This window comes from Bolinopsis microptera, chromosome 12 (genome assembly GCF_026151205.1).
Source record: "Bolinopsis microptera isolate Bmic1 chromosome 12, MBARI_Bmic_1.0, whole genome shotgun sequence".
In the NCBI taxonomy this organism is placed as follows: Eukaryota; Metazoa; Ctenophora; class Tentaculata; order Lobata; family Bolinopsidae; genus Bolinopsis; species Bolinopsis microptera.
Window position 1 is genome coordinate 3,313,980 of NC_087083.1, and position 17,170 is coordinate 3,331,149.

A 17,170-nucleotide genomic window follows, 5' to 3' on the forward strand; every position below is an offset into this window, starting at 1 on the left:
AGACCAACACCCAGCTCAGGATAAAGCCCGTCTTGATGTAGCAGCTGTCGGATTGTATGCACCTTTTGAAAGAACATTCTATGACATCAGGGTCACACATCCTAACTGTGACACAAATACATTTAAGTCACTAGATAAGATCTATGAGAAAGAAAAGAAAGATTTGTATGAAGAGAGAGTACTTCGTCGGAGAATTAGAAGGGATCTTTTGTCCCTCTAGTCTTCACAACCTCTGGAGGTATGGGACCGCTCTGCACAGTGTTTGTAGATTCTGTCTCTGAGATGATAGCTGACCACAAGAAAGAAGCCAAGAGCAAAGTCACAAATCATATCAGAACACGATTCAGATTCAATCTGTTAAGAAGTACACTCATCACACTGAGGGGAATCAGAGGAAGGTCATCAGGCTATATATTTCCAGTCCTATATATTACACCTTTAGTTTATATTATAGGACCTTTGGCTTATATACTGTTACCTTAACTTTGTTATCTCTCAGGATATATTGTTAACTACATGTACTTGTGCTAATCCTTTGAACACTCTTTTACTATACCCAGTGGAGTATCATTGCCTCGGAACACAGGCCGACATTATATCCTCAAAGAATGATTACAGCAATTGAAATTCCTCATCTGGCTAAAGGCCAGAAAATTGCACAGTTTCAGAAGGTTTTCTTAGCGGCTACAGCAACCCTTAAACCTGAACAGCAGCTTGCATGTTTACCAGTTTATATTCACCGGACTGAGGGGGAGAAGCAGCTCGCTTTCACCGCATCAGAAGAGGCAGATGTGAAAACAGCTTTTACGTTCCTTGAAGATCTCATCGATGGCCCACCATGTCAGTTCACCGAAAGCATGACATTTTTCAACTTGCTGCCGGTTAATACTTCGATGGATGGGATACGGTCTTATTTCTTCCAACTGGACGAGTTAGCCAGGCGTGCTAAGATCCCATCTGATGTCTTCATCATGCGGTTTCTAACAAACATACCCGGTGGGAAGAAGCTGTTTGAGTGTAAGAAAGATAAAATTAAAAGCGAACTAGATGCTGCCGGGGTAGCCAGCTTTTTCAAAGACTGTATGGAAAAGCTTCAAAAGAATTCAGCAAGTTCAGAGGCTTCGACTAGTGAAACATTTGCATTTCCGGTAGAGCAAGAAGAGCAGGTACCTAAATGGGCTCGAGAGTTACTGAAGGAGGTGGATCAGCTTCGTTCAAGGTTAGAAGTGACAGATGAGGAGGATACTGAAATGTATGCTGTCCAGTCAGATCGTAAGTTTGAAAAAAAAGACAGACCAGTATGTGATATCTGTAAGAAGACAGGTCACATTAAAGCAACATGTTATCAAAGAGTCTGTAGCTGTTGTGGTGGAAAAGGACACGATGAGGAGAGTTGCCCCTCCAGGAGAACCTCTAGGAATAAGAAGTTCCCTCCAAAGCGGAACAACCATGACAGAAGATGACTATATGACAGCAAAGTTGAAGGGCAGATTGAGTTAGGTGAGAGCTGGCATCCTAGACAGTTTCTTGTAGACAGTGGGGCAGAAATCTCTATCATTTCGACTAATAAAGTGCTGATTGAAAATGGGAGCAGTACTTCCGTGCAGGGGATTGGGGGTAGACAGTTGATTGGTCCGAAGAAACAATACAACATAAGATTCTCCTCTGACAAAAGCCAGAACTACAGGGTATGGCTGCACGAAACCAACCTTAGTACCAATCAAGAAATGGTTATCTTGGGTAGAGATTTCCTAAATCAATTTTCCAGCACTGAGTTTGATTGGAAGAATTCAAAGGTTCGTTTGGGAGAGAAATGGATATTCTTTCTAAATGCTGACAAGGGAGGACATGACATTAACCCGAACTTGCCATCTGAGGCAAGAGAGAAACTCTGCAGTATTTTGGAAAGTTTCCCAGAGGTGTTTGCAAAAAATCCAAGAGCACCCAGGTGCAGTTCTGCTACCACACACGAGATAAAGAGTATCGATGACCGCCCAATTAGGAGCAAAATAAGGAGAATTCCAGCAAAATGGTCAAAGGAGATTGACACTCAGGTCACAGAAATGATAGAACATGATATCATAGAACCATCTTCCTCACCTTTCAACAGCAATCCCCTACTGGTCTCGAAGGATGACAATTCAAAACGATTTGTTGTCGATTTCAGAATGGTTAATCGTAACACGGTGCAGGATACTTACCCTTTGCCTACTGTTGAGGAGCTTGTAGATGAGGCCTTTGGGTGTACCCTCTTTTCTCAGCTGGATTTGGCAAGTGGCTACTGGACAGTGCCAATCTCTGAGAGTCATCGTAACAAAACAGCATTCAGTATACCCCGGGGAAAGTATCAGTTTAAGAGAATGCCGTTTGGATTGAAGAATGCACAGGCAACGTTTCAGAGGTGTATGGACAAGATTGTAGAGGAGTGCAAGGAAAAGGGTGCAATCGGCTTAGATGCGTATGTTGACAACCTGATTGTGTGCTCCACATCCATGGAAGAACATATCAATACCCTTGAGATCCTGCTGCAAGTGCTGGAGAGCAACAACATGTCACTGAGAAAGGACAAGTGTGAGTTTGCGTACCAAGAGATCCAATTTTTAGGATTCAGGATAGATGGGAAAACCCTGAAACCAGGAACCAAAAACATGGCTAAGATTAAAGAATTCCCGGCTCCCACTACAAGGAAAGAGCTACAAAGCTTCTTGGGCTTAGCCAATTACAATCGCAGATTTATTGATGGGTACTCTGTGATATGTTCCCCGTTGAATCGCCTAACATCGTCAAAGGTCCCGTTTGTTTGGACAAGTCAAGAACAAGCTGCATTTAACAAGTTAAAGACCACCTTTCATGCTGCTCTTTCGCTGTTCATACCAGATTGGTCTAAGCCATTTGTGATAAGAACAGACGCCTCTAAGATTGCAGTGGGGAGTGTGCTTGGGCAGTATGATGGGGATGGTTCGTTCAAACCCATTGGTTATCACTCCGAGACCCTTAACCAGAAGAATACAAAGAACTGGTCTGCTACAGAGCGAGAACTTTATGGTATCATAAGTGCTAGCAGAAAATGGAAAGCTTTTTGCTATGAAAAGATCACGTTCTATTCGGATCATGAGCCACTGAGGAACATTCATAGACAGAAAGATCCCAGAGGGAAAATCGGCCGTTGGATATTAGAGTTGGAAAATCTTGATTACTGCATCAAGTACCTGAAGGGAGCGGACAACCAGGAAGCAGATTACTTGAGCAGAATAATGGGGAGTGATGCCCCATCAGAAGACCCTTCAGTGTTTGTGTTAGGGGAGAATCTGCTCCGAGAGGCTCAGATGAGAGACAAAGATATTGCTGAAGCAATAGAAACACTCCGTCAGGACAAGATTGTGGATAAAGGTTTATTCAGGAAATTCTTGAACCTGAAAGTCTCTAATAACCTACTATGCAAAGGCTCCCGAGTCATTGTACCTCAGGGGATTGCCCCAAAGATCATCCAAGAGTACCACGGACAAGGCCACCCAGGAATCGATAATACCTGCCTGATGCTATCTGAAAGGTTCTATTGGAGAGGTATGAGGAAACAAGTGGAGTCCTTTGTTTCCAACTGTAGAACATGCACACAGTGCAAACATGGACCTAAGCCTAAAGCACCAGTGCAGGATCATAGAGAGGTTGAGAAGATCTTTGAGATGATTTCTATGGATCTAGCATCCATGCCGGTGTCCAGGAGAGGTAACGGAAGCTTTCTTTTGGTGACAGATATATTCACCAAGCTGATGACAGCAATAGCTTTACCCAATGCACGGGCTGAGACAGTCGTGGACGCATTATGGTGCAGATGGTTCAGCTACTATGGGCTACCTAAATTACTTCAATCAGATCAGGGAAGTAATGTCGATGGCACCAAAGTTAGACAACTATGTGAAGAATTTGCAATCAAAAAGCTCCGATCTTCTGCATATCATCCAGCTGGTAATGGCAGTGCAGAAAGAGCTATTGGGTCCCTCAAAACAATTTTGCGATCTATGTGTCTATCTAGAGGCATCCCTATTACTCAATGGGATGAGCTCCTGCCAGAAGCGATATTGATGTTTAATAACACTCAAAACAAATCTTCGAAATTCTCTCCTTTCGAGGCTGCTTACGGAGTGTCAGCAAACTTGCCAATCGACAATAGGTTGGGTGTCAATCAAAAAGAAGCTCAAGACACACGGTTGGTTAGGCAAAACATCCCTCTCAACAAGCAGGAGTCTCGACTAAGCTATCAGAAACAGGCTAACAAGACTACTAACGTCAACGAATACCAGGTCGGGGACTGGGTGCTTTTAAAAAGAAACCATGGTGAATATCCCAAGATGAATCCAATATGGGATGAAATTTTCGAGATCTCCAAGAAGATTGGAAAATCATGCTGGGGAATTGTAAACTTCGTTTCCGGCAAATCCAAGGTAGTTCATCACGACCAGATTCAGCCTGCAGGCAAGAAGCAGGATGCCTCTATGGTTATGGGTAGCTCAGTTCCGGTACAAAACCCTCAGGAACCAGCAGGAAAAGTTTATGTTGATAACAGTCTCCCTCAGCATAACTTACCACTGATAGATCGGCAACAATTTGCGAACAATGTTTTCAACATGCCAACGAGTGCAGTATTTGCCCCATCAGCTCCACAGCCGGCACCATCATCCCCACCTACAGAACCCTCAACAACTACAACCACCAGATCAGGGAGGGTAGTCAGACCCCCAACTAGACTAATCAACCAGTTATAGGTCACATAATTTATAAATTTATAAACTTGAATATGTTATTGAAAGGATACAATTCTATTATTGAATGGAAAGATAAAACAGATTTATCATTGAAATTTATATTTTTCTACGAATTTGCTAATTTTAAGTCAATTTTTATAAATAAGTTATTTTGACTATTGAATTCCCATGCGCATGGGTTATTTGTATTTTTAATTTATTTGACAATATTTGAGAATTTAATCCTGGGAGACTTTATTATATCTATTTCATATGAATATTGAGCACTTATAGGATCTTATAAAGTTTTTATGCATTCACTTTGAAGGGAGGTAGATTTTTTTTAAGGGGAGAGTAATGTCAGGCTATATATTTCCAGTCCTATATATTACACCTTTAGTTTATATTATAGGACCTTTGGCTTATATACTGTTACCTTAACTTTGTTATCTCTCAGGATATATTGTTAACTACATGTACTTGTGCTAATCCTTTGAACACTCTTTTACTATACCCAGTGGAGTATCATTGCCTCGGAACACAGGCCGACACATCTTGAATTGCAAGATGTATCCTTCAACCTCATCCCCCAGAAGACGAGCTTTGAGGTCTCCTAGATTTGTTTATGTAAATTTTGTAGATATTTTACTGTACTATTTTATATTGTATACAATTTTACGGACAAAATGATCCCAGGGGGGACTCCCAACCCACCGCTTCGGCGGGTAGTTGATGCAGTGATCACAAGCAACAGCCACTTTGGTCTACTTGCTGTGAGGTGTCTCAGCTACATGGGTTGGGGGTCCCCCCCTTTTTTTCCTTTTTTTAATGTGTCAATTATCCTAATAAGGCTCCTCCCTAGAGTATTGATGAGGGTAGAGCTTGAACCCTAACTCTAAGTCATTTATAGTAACCGTGGTCTTTAGACAGTTAGCACACTAGTCACTATCAACCATATGCCACATTTTTCACTGCCCATTCACTGTCATATTGATAGCGTCATATTGATAGCGCTAGCAGGTACTGATAAGATATGGGCTCAGTTATTATTATTATTCTTATTTGTTTTAACTTCAAACAAGAGCACTATACTGATACAGAGCACTATACTATCGACTCTACACTGCCCACTAATCGTTAATTCGACACAAGCAGCTTATATAAAACAGTGTGACAGTGTGATCATCTGTTGTATCAAATCAAATTATTTGTCACTATGTTAATAAAATTTTAAATGAATAAACATAAAAGGTTACATCATAATTTTCAATTTTTATATTCACGTATATTAAATAAAATTATATTTTTATGTATCATATGATTATGTAAACATTGGCCGGTGTACCAAAAACCAGTCCCCAAACAAACAAACATCTTCACATTGTATGAAATATATTATTAATATTATTATTTGTGAATTATAGGAGTAAATCGAATTAGTGAATTTGGACCTTAACCTGATCAACACTCCTAAACCTTAAACAGGTCATGGAGTGCTTGTTAGGTGGGGTCTAAACTGTTTTTTTGTTGTGATGTGAATTTTATTTTTAGTAGACCATTTTTTTATTACAAAGGGTTATATTTTTTTAGCATTATTATAGCATTTAATCTATTGAATTGGTTTATTGATTTTTCGAGGGTGTCTACTGTCTATCCTTATAGCTAGACAATTACCATTACTGAAATTATCTGTATACTGTTCGAAACATTTTATTTTTTGCAAATCAAATCTGTTGCAATTGAAAAATTACATATAATAGTTGAGTTCGGTCATGAAATTTTGTAACACAATTTAAATAATGAAAATCATCTCAGCCAGGATGTCGGGAAGAGAAGTAGCCCAGTCAAAGAGGTCCACAAGCCGGACCAAGACTCAGCGGGCGGGTATCATATTCCCCGTCAGCCGTGTGCTGCGCTTCATGCGAGCAGGCCCTTTCTTCAAATATAGGATAGCTGCAGGCGCTCCAGTTTACATGGCAGCAGTTATGGAGTATCTCTGTGCTGAGGTTAGTATCACATGTAACCAGGTAACCAGGTAACCAGGTAACCAGGTAACCAGGTAACCAGGTAACCAGGTAACCAGGTAACCAGGTAACCAGGTAACCAGGTAACCGCTCCTGTTTACATGGCAGATGTTATGGAGTATCTCTGTGCTGAGGTTAGGAAGCATCCTGCAACATATAAGAAGCACTATTTTAAACATTTTAATTATTGAATAGGAAAACAAAGTTCATGTGAACACCCAATTCATGTTTACAAGGTGCTTGCTAGAGGTTAAGTAATTTTAGATTTTTAAATAGTAATTATAATGTATCAGTTTCATTAACATATCTAGATATGATCTAACTCTGACTCTGTGCTCATGTAATTTTGTAATTATTCATATTTCCAAAATTAATCAATGTAAATTATATTAAAGGGAGCCACCTATTGAAAGTAGTGTTTCCTTTTAAACAGACTACTAAGCTAACGTAGAGTTGCTGCCAGGTATTGGAGTTGGCTGGGAATGCATCACGTGATCACAAGAAGAAGAGGATTGTGCCCCGACACATACTGCTCGCAGTTGGACACGACGAGGAATTGCACAAGGTCAGACCATCCTACCTCTCCCTTATTCCTTATTGCCAGTGATTGTAGGGTTTAGTCATTAGTGGCAGTACCTATAATATCATAACACTTGGATCCCATTTACATAGTAATTGGGGGGGGGGGGGGGGGTCCAACTCAAAAAAATACGAACGCACCCCTAAAATTTGAAATTCGCATTCGTATTTTTTTGAGTTGGACCCCCCCCCCCCCCCCCCCCCCCAGTAATTACAGTGGTGAAATACAAATCCAGCATCAAACTAATTCTAAATTGAGTTAATTCTTTCAGTGTTTATGTGGATGCTGATTTTGTTTAATGTTTCAGCTGTTAAAAAATGTAACAATACCCTCCGGAGGGGTAATCCCTAACATCAACCCCGTGTTACTCCAGAAGAAAGCTAACTTCACTAAGAAAGCTATTGCTGCTGCTAACGGACTGGGCTTCCCTAAAGAAGGGGAAGAGAAAAAGAAGGTGGATATTTCTCCAATTTGTCCGTTAATTAATAATATAAGTTGTGGTTCCCGTAGCTGTGGAACATCTTAGTAAATATGTAGTAGTAACCCGTCTAACTAAAGTAAATATGACAAATGCTTCATCTTACTATATATAAAGCGAGACGATATATATATATCTGTGCCATTTTACTGACACCACGGCATCAACTTTAACGCGACTTTCCGCATAAACCGTAAAAGATATACAACTGGAACTTTTTTGGCTGGGTCAAATGCTTTAATGGCTTTCAAATCAGCATGAAAAAATAAAAAATTGGCCAAGGAATAATGATTTTAGAACCGAAAATTTGGACCCCCAAGTGGTGTCAAAAACGCCAATTAAGGGGACATACACCAAAACCTTTTTTTCCGGGACCCGGGATTTGACTTCATATTATGAAAGTATAGATTACAACTGTAAGATTTGAGGCATTGAAAATTTTTTTTGAGAGTACGCACATTCGAAAAAAAAATTATTTTCTTTTTCGAAAGTTTTGGAAATTTTGAGAAGTCTGTCACTGTAATAGCGATATTTCAGTCATTTTAAACATTTTTTGGCTGATTTTTTAACTGAACATTATTTACAATCCTTACAAGAAGCCCTTTGAAGGATTTTATAATTAAAGAATAGATGACGAATTTACAGACCAAACAAGGTCGAGAAAGGCAAAATTGAAATTTTTGTAAAAATCAAAGTTGTATATTTTACCATTTACCCAGGTCATAAGATATCGCTTCATAAATTCTTGTGAGTGTAGCTGATGATCATATCCAACTTTTTGGAACAGGATTTCTCTCAATTTTGAGTTTTAAGGTATGAAATGTGGCCTCAAACGACTTAGTAACATTCATCGTAAAAAAGGGCCAAACATGGCAGATTTAAGGCTTAAGATGCCTATATCTCAAAAAGCATCAATTTTTTGAAATAATTTTTACAGAATCGTAATCAGCTTGAGAAGACGAATCTTTTAGTACCAAATTTATAATAATTTAAGACACAAAATTTGTAAAAAATGTGTACAATTTGTACAAAATTTATACTAGGGGGGACCCTTGTGTTCAAGCTAGAAAATTATTTAAGACAATTTGTCTTCTAAAATAACCTATTTGGTACTAAAAGATTCGTATTTTTAAGCTGATTACGATTCTGTAAAAATTATTTCAAAAAAAATTGATGCTTTTTGAGTTATAGGCATTTTAAGCCTTAAATCTGCCATGTTTGGCCCTTTTTTACGCTGAATTTTACGAAGTCGTTTGAGGCCACATTTCATACCTTAAAACTCAAAATTGAGAGAAATCCTGTTCCAAAAAGTTGGATATGATCATCAGCTACACTCACAAGAATTTGTGAAGCGATATCTTATGACCTGGGTGAATGGTAAAATATACAACTTTGATTTTTACAAAAATTTTTATTTTGCTTCACTCGACCTTGTTTGGTCTGTAACTTCGTCATCTATTCTTTAATTATAAAATCCTTTACAGGGCTTATTGTACGGATTGTAAATAATGTTCAGTTAAAAAATCAGCAAAAAAACGTTTAAAATGACTGAAATATCGCTATTACAGTGACAGACTTCTCAAAATTTCCAAAACTTTCGAAAAAGAAAATAATTTTTTTTTCGAATGTGCGTACTCTCAAAAAAAATTTTCAATGCCTCAAATCTTACAGTTGTAATCTATACTTTCATAATATGAATTCAAATCCCGGGTCCCGGCAAAAAAGGTTTGGGTGTATGTCCCCTTAAATAGGTAATAATTATTTTAGTATTTTGAGTCTTGACACCGTTTAGGGTTATATTATACGGGTTCCTGCTAGTATCTCTAATTGAACAGGTAAAGAAGTCATCCAAGAAACCCACAAAAGAAGTGAAACGATTGAACAAGGCCGTACCTCTGAAGGTTGCAGACAAGGCTGACAAAGTTGTCAACAAAGCTAAAGCTGTCACGACCCTGAAGAAAGCTGCCAAGACCAAATCAACAGGTAAAATTATTTATAACATCGTCCAGAGCTGAGACACTTAAGCTTGAAGCACATCTTTTGAGGAGAATAGCAGAAATACCATCAGGCCCCGGTGCAGAGTCCAGCTTAATCTCATATTCAGCTTCCAAGATGTGGTTAGGTGTGAGTACCCGTTCTGTATCCCTACTAGTGAGAGGTGGTACTGTAAATGCAGGTAGTGACTTATCCGGGCAGTTGGGGTCACTGAAGACAGAACAGAACTGTTGCTGCAGTATATTAGCTAACTCTTTCCGTTCACTTACCAGTTACACAGGAACAATTGAGTAACAAGTTACTGTTGAGGAAGTATACTAGTTACCATGACAACAAAGTCTAACAAATATTTCCACAGGAGTAACGTTGTTATCAGAGAAAACCTTGTTCTTGGGACAGAAGCTGACAGTGATACAGGGAGACATTGCCACGGTAGGGGCTGATGCTATTGTGCATCCCACCAACTCTAACTGGAACATGACTGGGTCTTGCGGCAGTGCTATCAGAGAGGGAGCTGGACAGGTAACTATTTGTTAATTAGTTAATTAGCTAATTAGTTGAGAATTTAAACTTTGAATCATACTCTAAAATTGGAACCTACTAATTACTTCTAATTACTTCTAACCACTTCTAATTAGGGTTACCTGGAGGAAGTGTCGGATATAGCAGCAGCTCACGGCTCCCTGAAACCCAGTGAAGCTGTAATGTCCACAGGACACAACCTGTCTTCCGAGCACGTTATCCATGTTAACGGTCCTGAGTACGGGGACGGAGGACGCGCGCAACAGGAGGCCCTGGAACAGACTATCAAGAATGCATTGTCCCTTGCTGACGGTGCTAAGTTCGCATCCATAGCTTTCCCTAGTATCTCATCCGGACAGTGAGTCACAGTTACCATAGTTACCATAGTTTTTATAGTTACTGCTTGTTAAAATCTACTCAGTTTCCGAGTAGTAATTAGTAACTATACTACTACTGTAATACTACGACTCAATACTATACATGATATTTTTTGGTATGTTTTGGTATTTTGAATTGTTGGATTTTCCCAAATTCTTTGTGAGAGTCACGTAAAAGTTGTTGAATGTTGATTTACAAGTGAATAACTGATAATCCTCCCAGGAATGGATTCCCAAAGCAGACTGCAGCCCAGCTGATCCTGAAAGCTATCTCAAACTATTTCGTTAGCGTCATGGCATCCACCATTAAACAAGTCTACTTCGTTCTCTTCGACGAGGAATCAGTCGCTATCTACACCAACGAACTGGCTAAGCTCTCAGAGTCCTAATTTCTAGCAAATCTTAAAGTGAAATTATTTCCTTCTCCACCGCCCTACGACGCAGATTTAACAAGTTAATTAATTAATTAATAAGTTAATTAATTAATAAGTTGATTAGTTAACCGTTGAACTCATGGGCCATTTCAAACGAATGTGACGATTTTTCTCCGGCGACTATTACAAATAAGAACTGAACTGTAAATCTAAATTCAATATAACCACGACATACGATTAAAAGTGGTGTTTACTAGTGTAATACGAATTATATAGGTAAGCATGCTTCACTGGTCCATACCTTGCATTGGTTACCATAATATTTTCATACCATCTAGTTACCATGGTTACTAACTGTAACCATGGTAACTAGGCATGCCTGATACCATCTTATTAAGCTTCTGTCTAGATGGAATATTTATTTGAATATATTTGCTTTGACAATTATCATTTCTGCTTTTCAATTATTAAACAGTGCTAATTATAATTGGTTAGTTGTTAAGTATAACTTTTAATCATGTGTATTTTTAAGTATGAGGTGTTAAAGTTAAGCACCCTTTCACGTGAGCCGATTATCTAATAATTACTAACATAGTGACCGATTAGTAACCTGTTCGTAACCGATTAGTAACCTGTAAGTTACCAATGAGTAACCTGTAATTTCTTGTACCGTCAAACCTACGCTTACATTTGTGTAATTCTGTTTTCTTCTCTTACTTAGAAGAACAAGAAATTGATTTTTGAAGTTTTCAACAAAATCTTTATCATCAAAAGACGGTATTATTAATTCATTTAAATTTTAAAATCTGACTACGCGTTACCGATCCCCTTTTCAAAGAGCGAGGGATGCTCTTTATTTTCATCATCAACCACAGTCATTCAGTTTATAGGAGCTTTTATAATTATAGGGAGCAAAGTTTTGTCTTTTCTCGTTCAATGTGTCTCGTTAATATGCTCTAGCTTGGAATTTATTACCACTATTAGTACTATGTTATATATTACAGCAAACATATATAATCAACATTTTAACAACATCTGCATTTTACTCTTCGTTCAGTAGGCCCTGAGGGCAGGGGATCTCGAGTTGGTGATTTTTGACACTTATAAAAATTTCTCAAGAATTAAGAAGGCATTACATAAATATTATTTGATTGCCTACATTATCACTCACCGTAATATACTCTAGCTCAGCCCAGGACCCCTTACACTTAACGTTTAAATAACTGATTAAAGCAACCTTGGGAAACTTACTCAACAACTTGAATATACCCATTAAATATAATTAATAATTAAATAATGAACAGATAATTGATAAGTTAGGAATAATTAACAGATAATTGATTAGTTAGGAATAATTAACAAATGACTATATTCTAATAAACACCCCCCAGTGTAGTACCACCATGCAACTGTTTATCCAAGGAGATGAGACCCGGTGCGTGACAGTAGAGCCCACCACCACCCTGCTCCAGCTAAAGGAGACACTCTCCCACCAGGTCCCTGTAGAAGAGCAGGTGATTACTCACGCTGGTAACCTTCTGTCTGATAATGTGATCCTGTGTGAGTGTGTACCAGATAACAGCACTCTCTGTCTTACTGGTCGCTTGTTGGGGGGTAAAGTGCACGGTTCTCTAGCTCGTGCTGGTAAAGTTAAGGGACAGACCCCTAAGGTAGCTGCGATGGAAGACAAGAAGAAGAAGAGGACAGGAAGGTGCAAGAGGAGAATCCAGTACAACAGGAGGTTCAGCACTGCTGTTAGTCAGTTCGGACGGAAGAAGGGACCTAACTCTAACTCTGCTTAACTTGTCAATTCTTTTGGGTTTTTAATTTATTATAAGATTTGTGGGTTTTCTTGTTTGGGGTGACAATTGTTTTCTTCTATTTGGAGAGGTAATATAAACAGGTCAATTTAAATTTAAATATTTGATATTATGAAAGCAAGGGTATCAAGTGAATACATGCGCCGGTTTGTATGCGTGTGGATGAAAGATCACATTCGTACACAAAACACGTTATAATTTATTATTACACATTATACGATTATAACATGCACACTGTAAATACAATATAATGTATAATGTACTAAATGTATACTGTATTGCAGGAATGTCAAGTCCGCCTCACTACGAATGGGTGGACATCACCAAGGCATTCGCCTCCGTCTCCCGCACCCTCCCATAGGACACCTTGTTAAGGACGATAACTTTGGTTTATTCGAGGCAATGTCAGCAATAGAATTAATGGACGCTAAAATGGATGCGGGAATGTTGTGCAACAAGGAATTATGCCAGGTCTCCAGCGCTGAGGAGGCTATTGAACAGGGAATATTACCTTTGAACCCGGGCACTGAGGACATTATCGGGATATCAGACGAGATATTATCGTGTGTGTGTACCTGGTTAAACGGACACAGCATGGCACAAACAGTGCTAACATGCCTCTACCTACACTCTATACCCCAGATAGAGTCCCCTGTGTTAGTGAGCATCTGTAACGCTGCGCTCAAGTGTTGTGAGCTTATTTACTGTATTATATCCACTGCGGGGTGCTATGAGGAGGAGGACTTTCTTACCTGCACGTACGGATACAACCTGTCTCCTAATATGTCTACTAGTAAGGTTATTTCCTTGTTAAAGGACGGAGAGGATGAGTTAAACAGGAAGGTAAAGAGAGGTCAGGATATTCTGCCAGTGGAGGACGCTATTTTAAAGAGACTAACATTCTGGAAGTACTTTGTTATAGTTCTACACAAGATCCAGATGTTTGAGCGTAAGAACATGGAACCTCTGAAGGGAGATCTTAAAGTTCTCTTCCACACTGTCTCACCCATAAAGTCATCCTTACAAATAGGCACTCAGGCGGTGGTCACTAACCAGAAACACCGTCAAATGGTGGGCTTCGAGTACTTAGTGAACCAGAAACTGTTGTCCTCGACCCCTCCCAGATATATAGAGATAATGGAGAGGGACGCTATGTGTGAGTATCTCATGAGACTGTTTGCTCACATAGAGTTGGTCACTAAGATTAGTGATAGTTTAACTCTCTCCAGTATCATCAGGTTCTTCGTCAGGTTCTCTGAACAGAACCCTTGTGTTTTATCACGTTCTTGTCTTTTTTACGTGTTCTTGATGGGAAACAAGGTGCTGGGAGAGGAACCGTTCACTAAGATAATAAAGGAGGAGATTAAAACCTTCTCCTACCCTGTTTCCTTCTTCCCCCCGTATATGAGCGATGCTAACGTCAAGTCGCTAGTAAACAACTTCCTAGACGGTACAGCACTGTGTATACAGGACTATCTACAAGCAATGTGTCATAATAAGGGACGGCAGAGACGCAAGCTAGGTGCACTGCTACCTGATCTTAGCGACCTGTATAAGAAGTCAGAGAACTTCGATAACATGCTGCATGCGTACCTGTCTAATAATGATAACTCAGCTAATCATATGAGAAGTTACAGTTGCTGGGTCCTCTTTATAACTGTGGAGGTAAGCATTAGTGTTAGCATTACTACTAGGATACTGCTGTATTTACATTGTCAATGACTCTGTTTATATAGTGAACTTTATTTTGGTTAATATTTATAATAATTATGTTAATATAATGGTTAAGTATCTAAATGCAGTTAAAAAGAACTGTCCCCTCCAAAGAAGTGTAATATAACTAATATAACCTAGGCTAGTACTATTAACTATAATCCCAGGTAATGATAAAGTACTTGTTGCTAGGCTGGGATCTAGAACTCTACGGTATTCACGAGGCTCACTACATTTACTGCTACCTGGAGTACTTGTTTAGTTGGCTCAGACAGACTATTATATGTGGTCAGGATCAGGTCAGTGACAAATTCATGTTCACATACTTACATACTTACATACTTATATACTTACATACTTACATACTTACATACCTACATACTTACAAACTTACATACTTACATACTTACATACTTACATACTTACATACTTACATACTTACATACTTACATACTTACATACTTACAAACTTACATACTTACATACTTTTATACTTACATACTTACATACTTAAATACTTACATACTTACATACTTACATTATACATATTTAAATACTTACATACTTACATACTTACATACTTGCATACTTACATACTTGCATACTTGCATACTTACATACTTACATACTTACATACTTACAAACTTACATACTTACATACTTAATAACACTTACTTTATACAATGCACTGTTTACCCGGTTCCAAGGTGAACACTGAACAATGGTTGCCGTGGTTACAGTGCACTGTACAAATGTGCACGGACAGGTGCTAGCAGGAGAGACTAACTAAACAAAACAAATCACTTTCACTTTCACTTTATCAGGTCCTAGCTGGAGAAGCATTAGAGAAGAAACTAGCTAAACGGAACAAGAACATGAAGAGAAAGAAGAAAGAGAAAACTAATCACATGGTCCTACAAATGACTAACGTCTATCAGATGATGTCACATGGGTACATTAAGGCTTTAGAGGGGTTCGCTATACAAGGTAAACAAACACTTTCACTTCCATGCTATATTAGATAACTAACACTTTCACTTTTACGCTATACAAGGTTAGATTAGATAACTGAATGTATCGTGTACTCTGTACTGGGGGGCCGGGGGGGGGGGGGGGGGGGGCGGTGACACTGTTGTCGTCTAAATGTACGATCCTATTGAGATAGTACATGTTGATAGCTCGCTTCATAAGCATGTCATCTTCGTTCCAAAACTTTTTATGTCCCATGCATACACTCCTTGATAGTTATCTTGATCTAGTATCTTTGTTTCATACAATAGAGCATAAGTTTTGTGGTTTATCCACTGGGCTTAGAGTTTGTGTTTAAGCTACCAAATTTTATTATTATTTATTTATTAATCCTATTATTCCAGGTAAACTAGATAGTTATTTAGATAAGAAATATGATAACGAAGAGCTGAGATTCAGACAGCGCTTCCTCCCCTTCAACATCTCCATGCCGATCCCTCTCGAGATCTCCAAGTACCCCTCCCTGTCCTATATAATAGCCAACGCGCCGAGCGGCCAGGAGCAGGAACTATTTCAGGAATCTTTAGATAACTTTACTTCAGTAAAACAAGTTCTAGACCGAATCCCTCCTCAACATTCAGTGGACTGCTTGTCTAAAGTAGTTAAAATGAACTGCGTTCAAATGGGCCTTGTTGTAAATGGTCACTGCAAGGACTCGAAAAAGGCACCAATTTTAGACTTTTCTATCTGCCAAAATGTTCCGTTTATGAAGGTCGTTTGATTTTTGTATATTTTTTGTATATAAAATTGTTAGGATGTTTGTACTTGTGAAGAACGGCTCTGTGTTTCTATTTGATGATTGATGTTGTTAGACATGTGTGAACAGACTTTCACTTCCAGTTTACTGTATAAAATTGTTAAGATACTTCACAGTGTAAATTAAACAGGGGCCGGGGCGGTAAAGTGGAAACAATATTTAGGCTGTATGATACACATCATATCATCTCTTTGAGCTAAAATGAGATGTTTTTCAAGTCGTCCAAAATTGTTGGGCCTGCTATAAATCTGAATGTGGTCCGTGTTTAAGATTAATAATTTAAAGTTTATTTTATCGTACTGTGAGGTATTTTGATCTGCTTTGGTTTTGAAAAGTGTGTGCTAAGTTATTTGATGCTATTTTGAGTTTTTGGTGACATTCACTTAGTTTGATAAGACCTATAATCTATATTCAGATGAAATTATATTTTCTATGAATTATTTTCACTTTAATACAGGGTGGGCCAAAAGTCAGTGTGCAAACGTTGGGTCTTATACCTCCGCCGTGTTTTATATTTGAGAGCTGTTGCTTTGCAGATGGCATACTGTACTTACTGGTTCGAGGATTCCGTCGATTTGAAAATTCGAATATTTTAGACCACGCCCATTCAATATTAAAACACCTATATTGTTTTCTCTGAACATCATGAACGCCTATTTTTTTCAGAGACGGTAGATTATCAAATGTTGCATATGATCTGAAAACATGTAGTTAACGGGGTCACCTTATCACGTGATTAGGTAAACCAATCACCTGATC

The 17,170-nt window shown here is 38.7% G+C and overlaps 3 protein-coding genes across 5 annotated transcripts in view; all 3 read left to right on the forward strand.

Annotated features, from left to right (window-relative positions):
• The window catches only part of LOC134824146 (core histone macro-H2A.1-like), a 97,693-nt gene extending 85,569 nt beyond the window's left edge, over positions 1 to 12,124 (forward strand). Inside the window, exons 2-8 of one of the 3 annotated variants that reach the window (XM_063835886.1) lie at positions 6,556 to 6,748; positions 7,230 to 7,331; positions 7,654 to 7,800; positions 9,660 to 9,807; positions 10,178 to 10,341; positions 10,458 to 10,699; positions 10,942 to 12,124. In XM_063835886.1, the coding sequence (XP_063691956.1) occupies positions 6,563 to 6,748; positions 7,230 to 7,331; positions 7,654 to 7,800; positions 9,660 to 9,807; positions 10,178 to 10,341; positions 10,458 to 10,699; positions 10,942 to 11,107 (1,155 nt within the window). In that variant the 5' untranslated portion in view covers positions 6,556 to 6,562 and the 3' untranslated portion in view covers positions 11,108 to 12,124. Of the gene's footprint in view, positions 1 to 6,526; positions 6,749 to 6,860; positions 6,901 to 7,229; positions 7,332 to 7,653; positions 7,801 to 9,659; positions 9,808 to 10,177; positions 10,342 to 10,457; positions 10,700 to 10,941 lie in introns of those variants that run through there. The other 2 variants (XM_063835885.1, XM_063835887.1) reach the window with 2 other exon arrangements.
• A 371-nt stretch (positions 12,125 to 12,495) lies between these two features.
• LOC134824520 (ubiquitin-like FUBI-ribosomal protein eS30 fusion protein) lies at positions 12,496 to 12,894 on the forward strand. Its single transcript, XM_063836427.1, has one exon. The coding sequence runs from the start codon at positions 12,496 to 12,498 to the stop codon at positions 12,892 to 12,894; it is 399 nt and encodes a 132-aa protein (XP_063692497.1).
• Positions 12,895 to 13,195: 301 nt separating this feature from the next.
• Positions 13,196 to 16,429, forward strand: LOC134824081 (N-alpha-acetyltransferase 35, NatC auxiliary subunit-like). The gene is given in 5 exon segments (XM_063835786.1): positions 13,196 to 13,265; positions 13,268 to 14,577; positions 14,793 to 14,924; positions 15,450 to 15,612; positions 15,999 to 16,429. Coding segments are annotated over 5 exon segments (2,049 nt in total). The 5' UTR covers positions 13,196 to 13,198; the 3' UTR covers positions 16,376 to 16,429.
• The last annotated feature ends 741 nt before the right edge of the window (positions 16,430 to 17,170 follow it).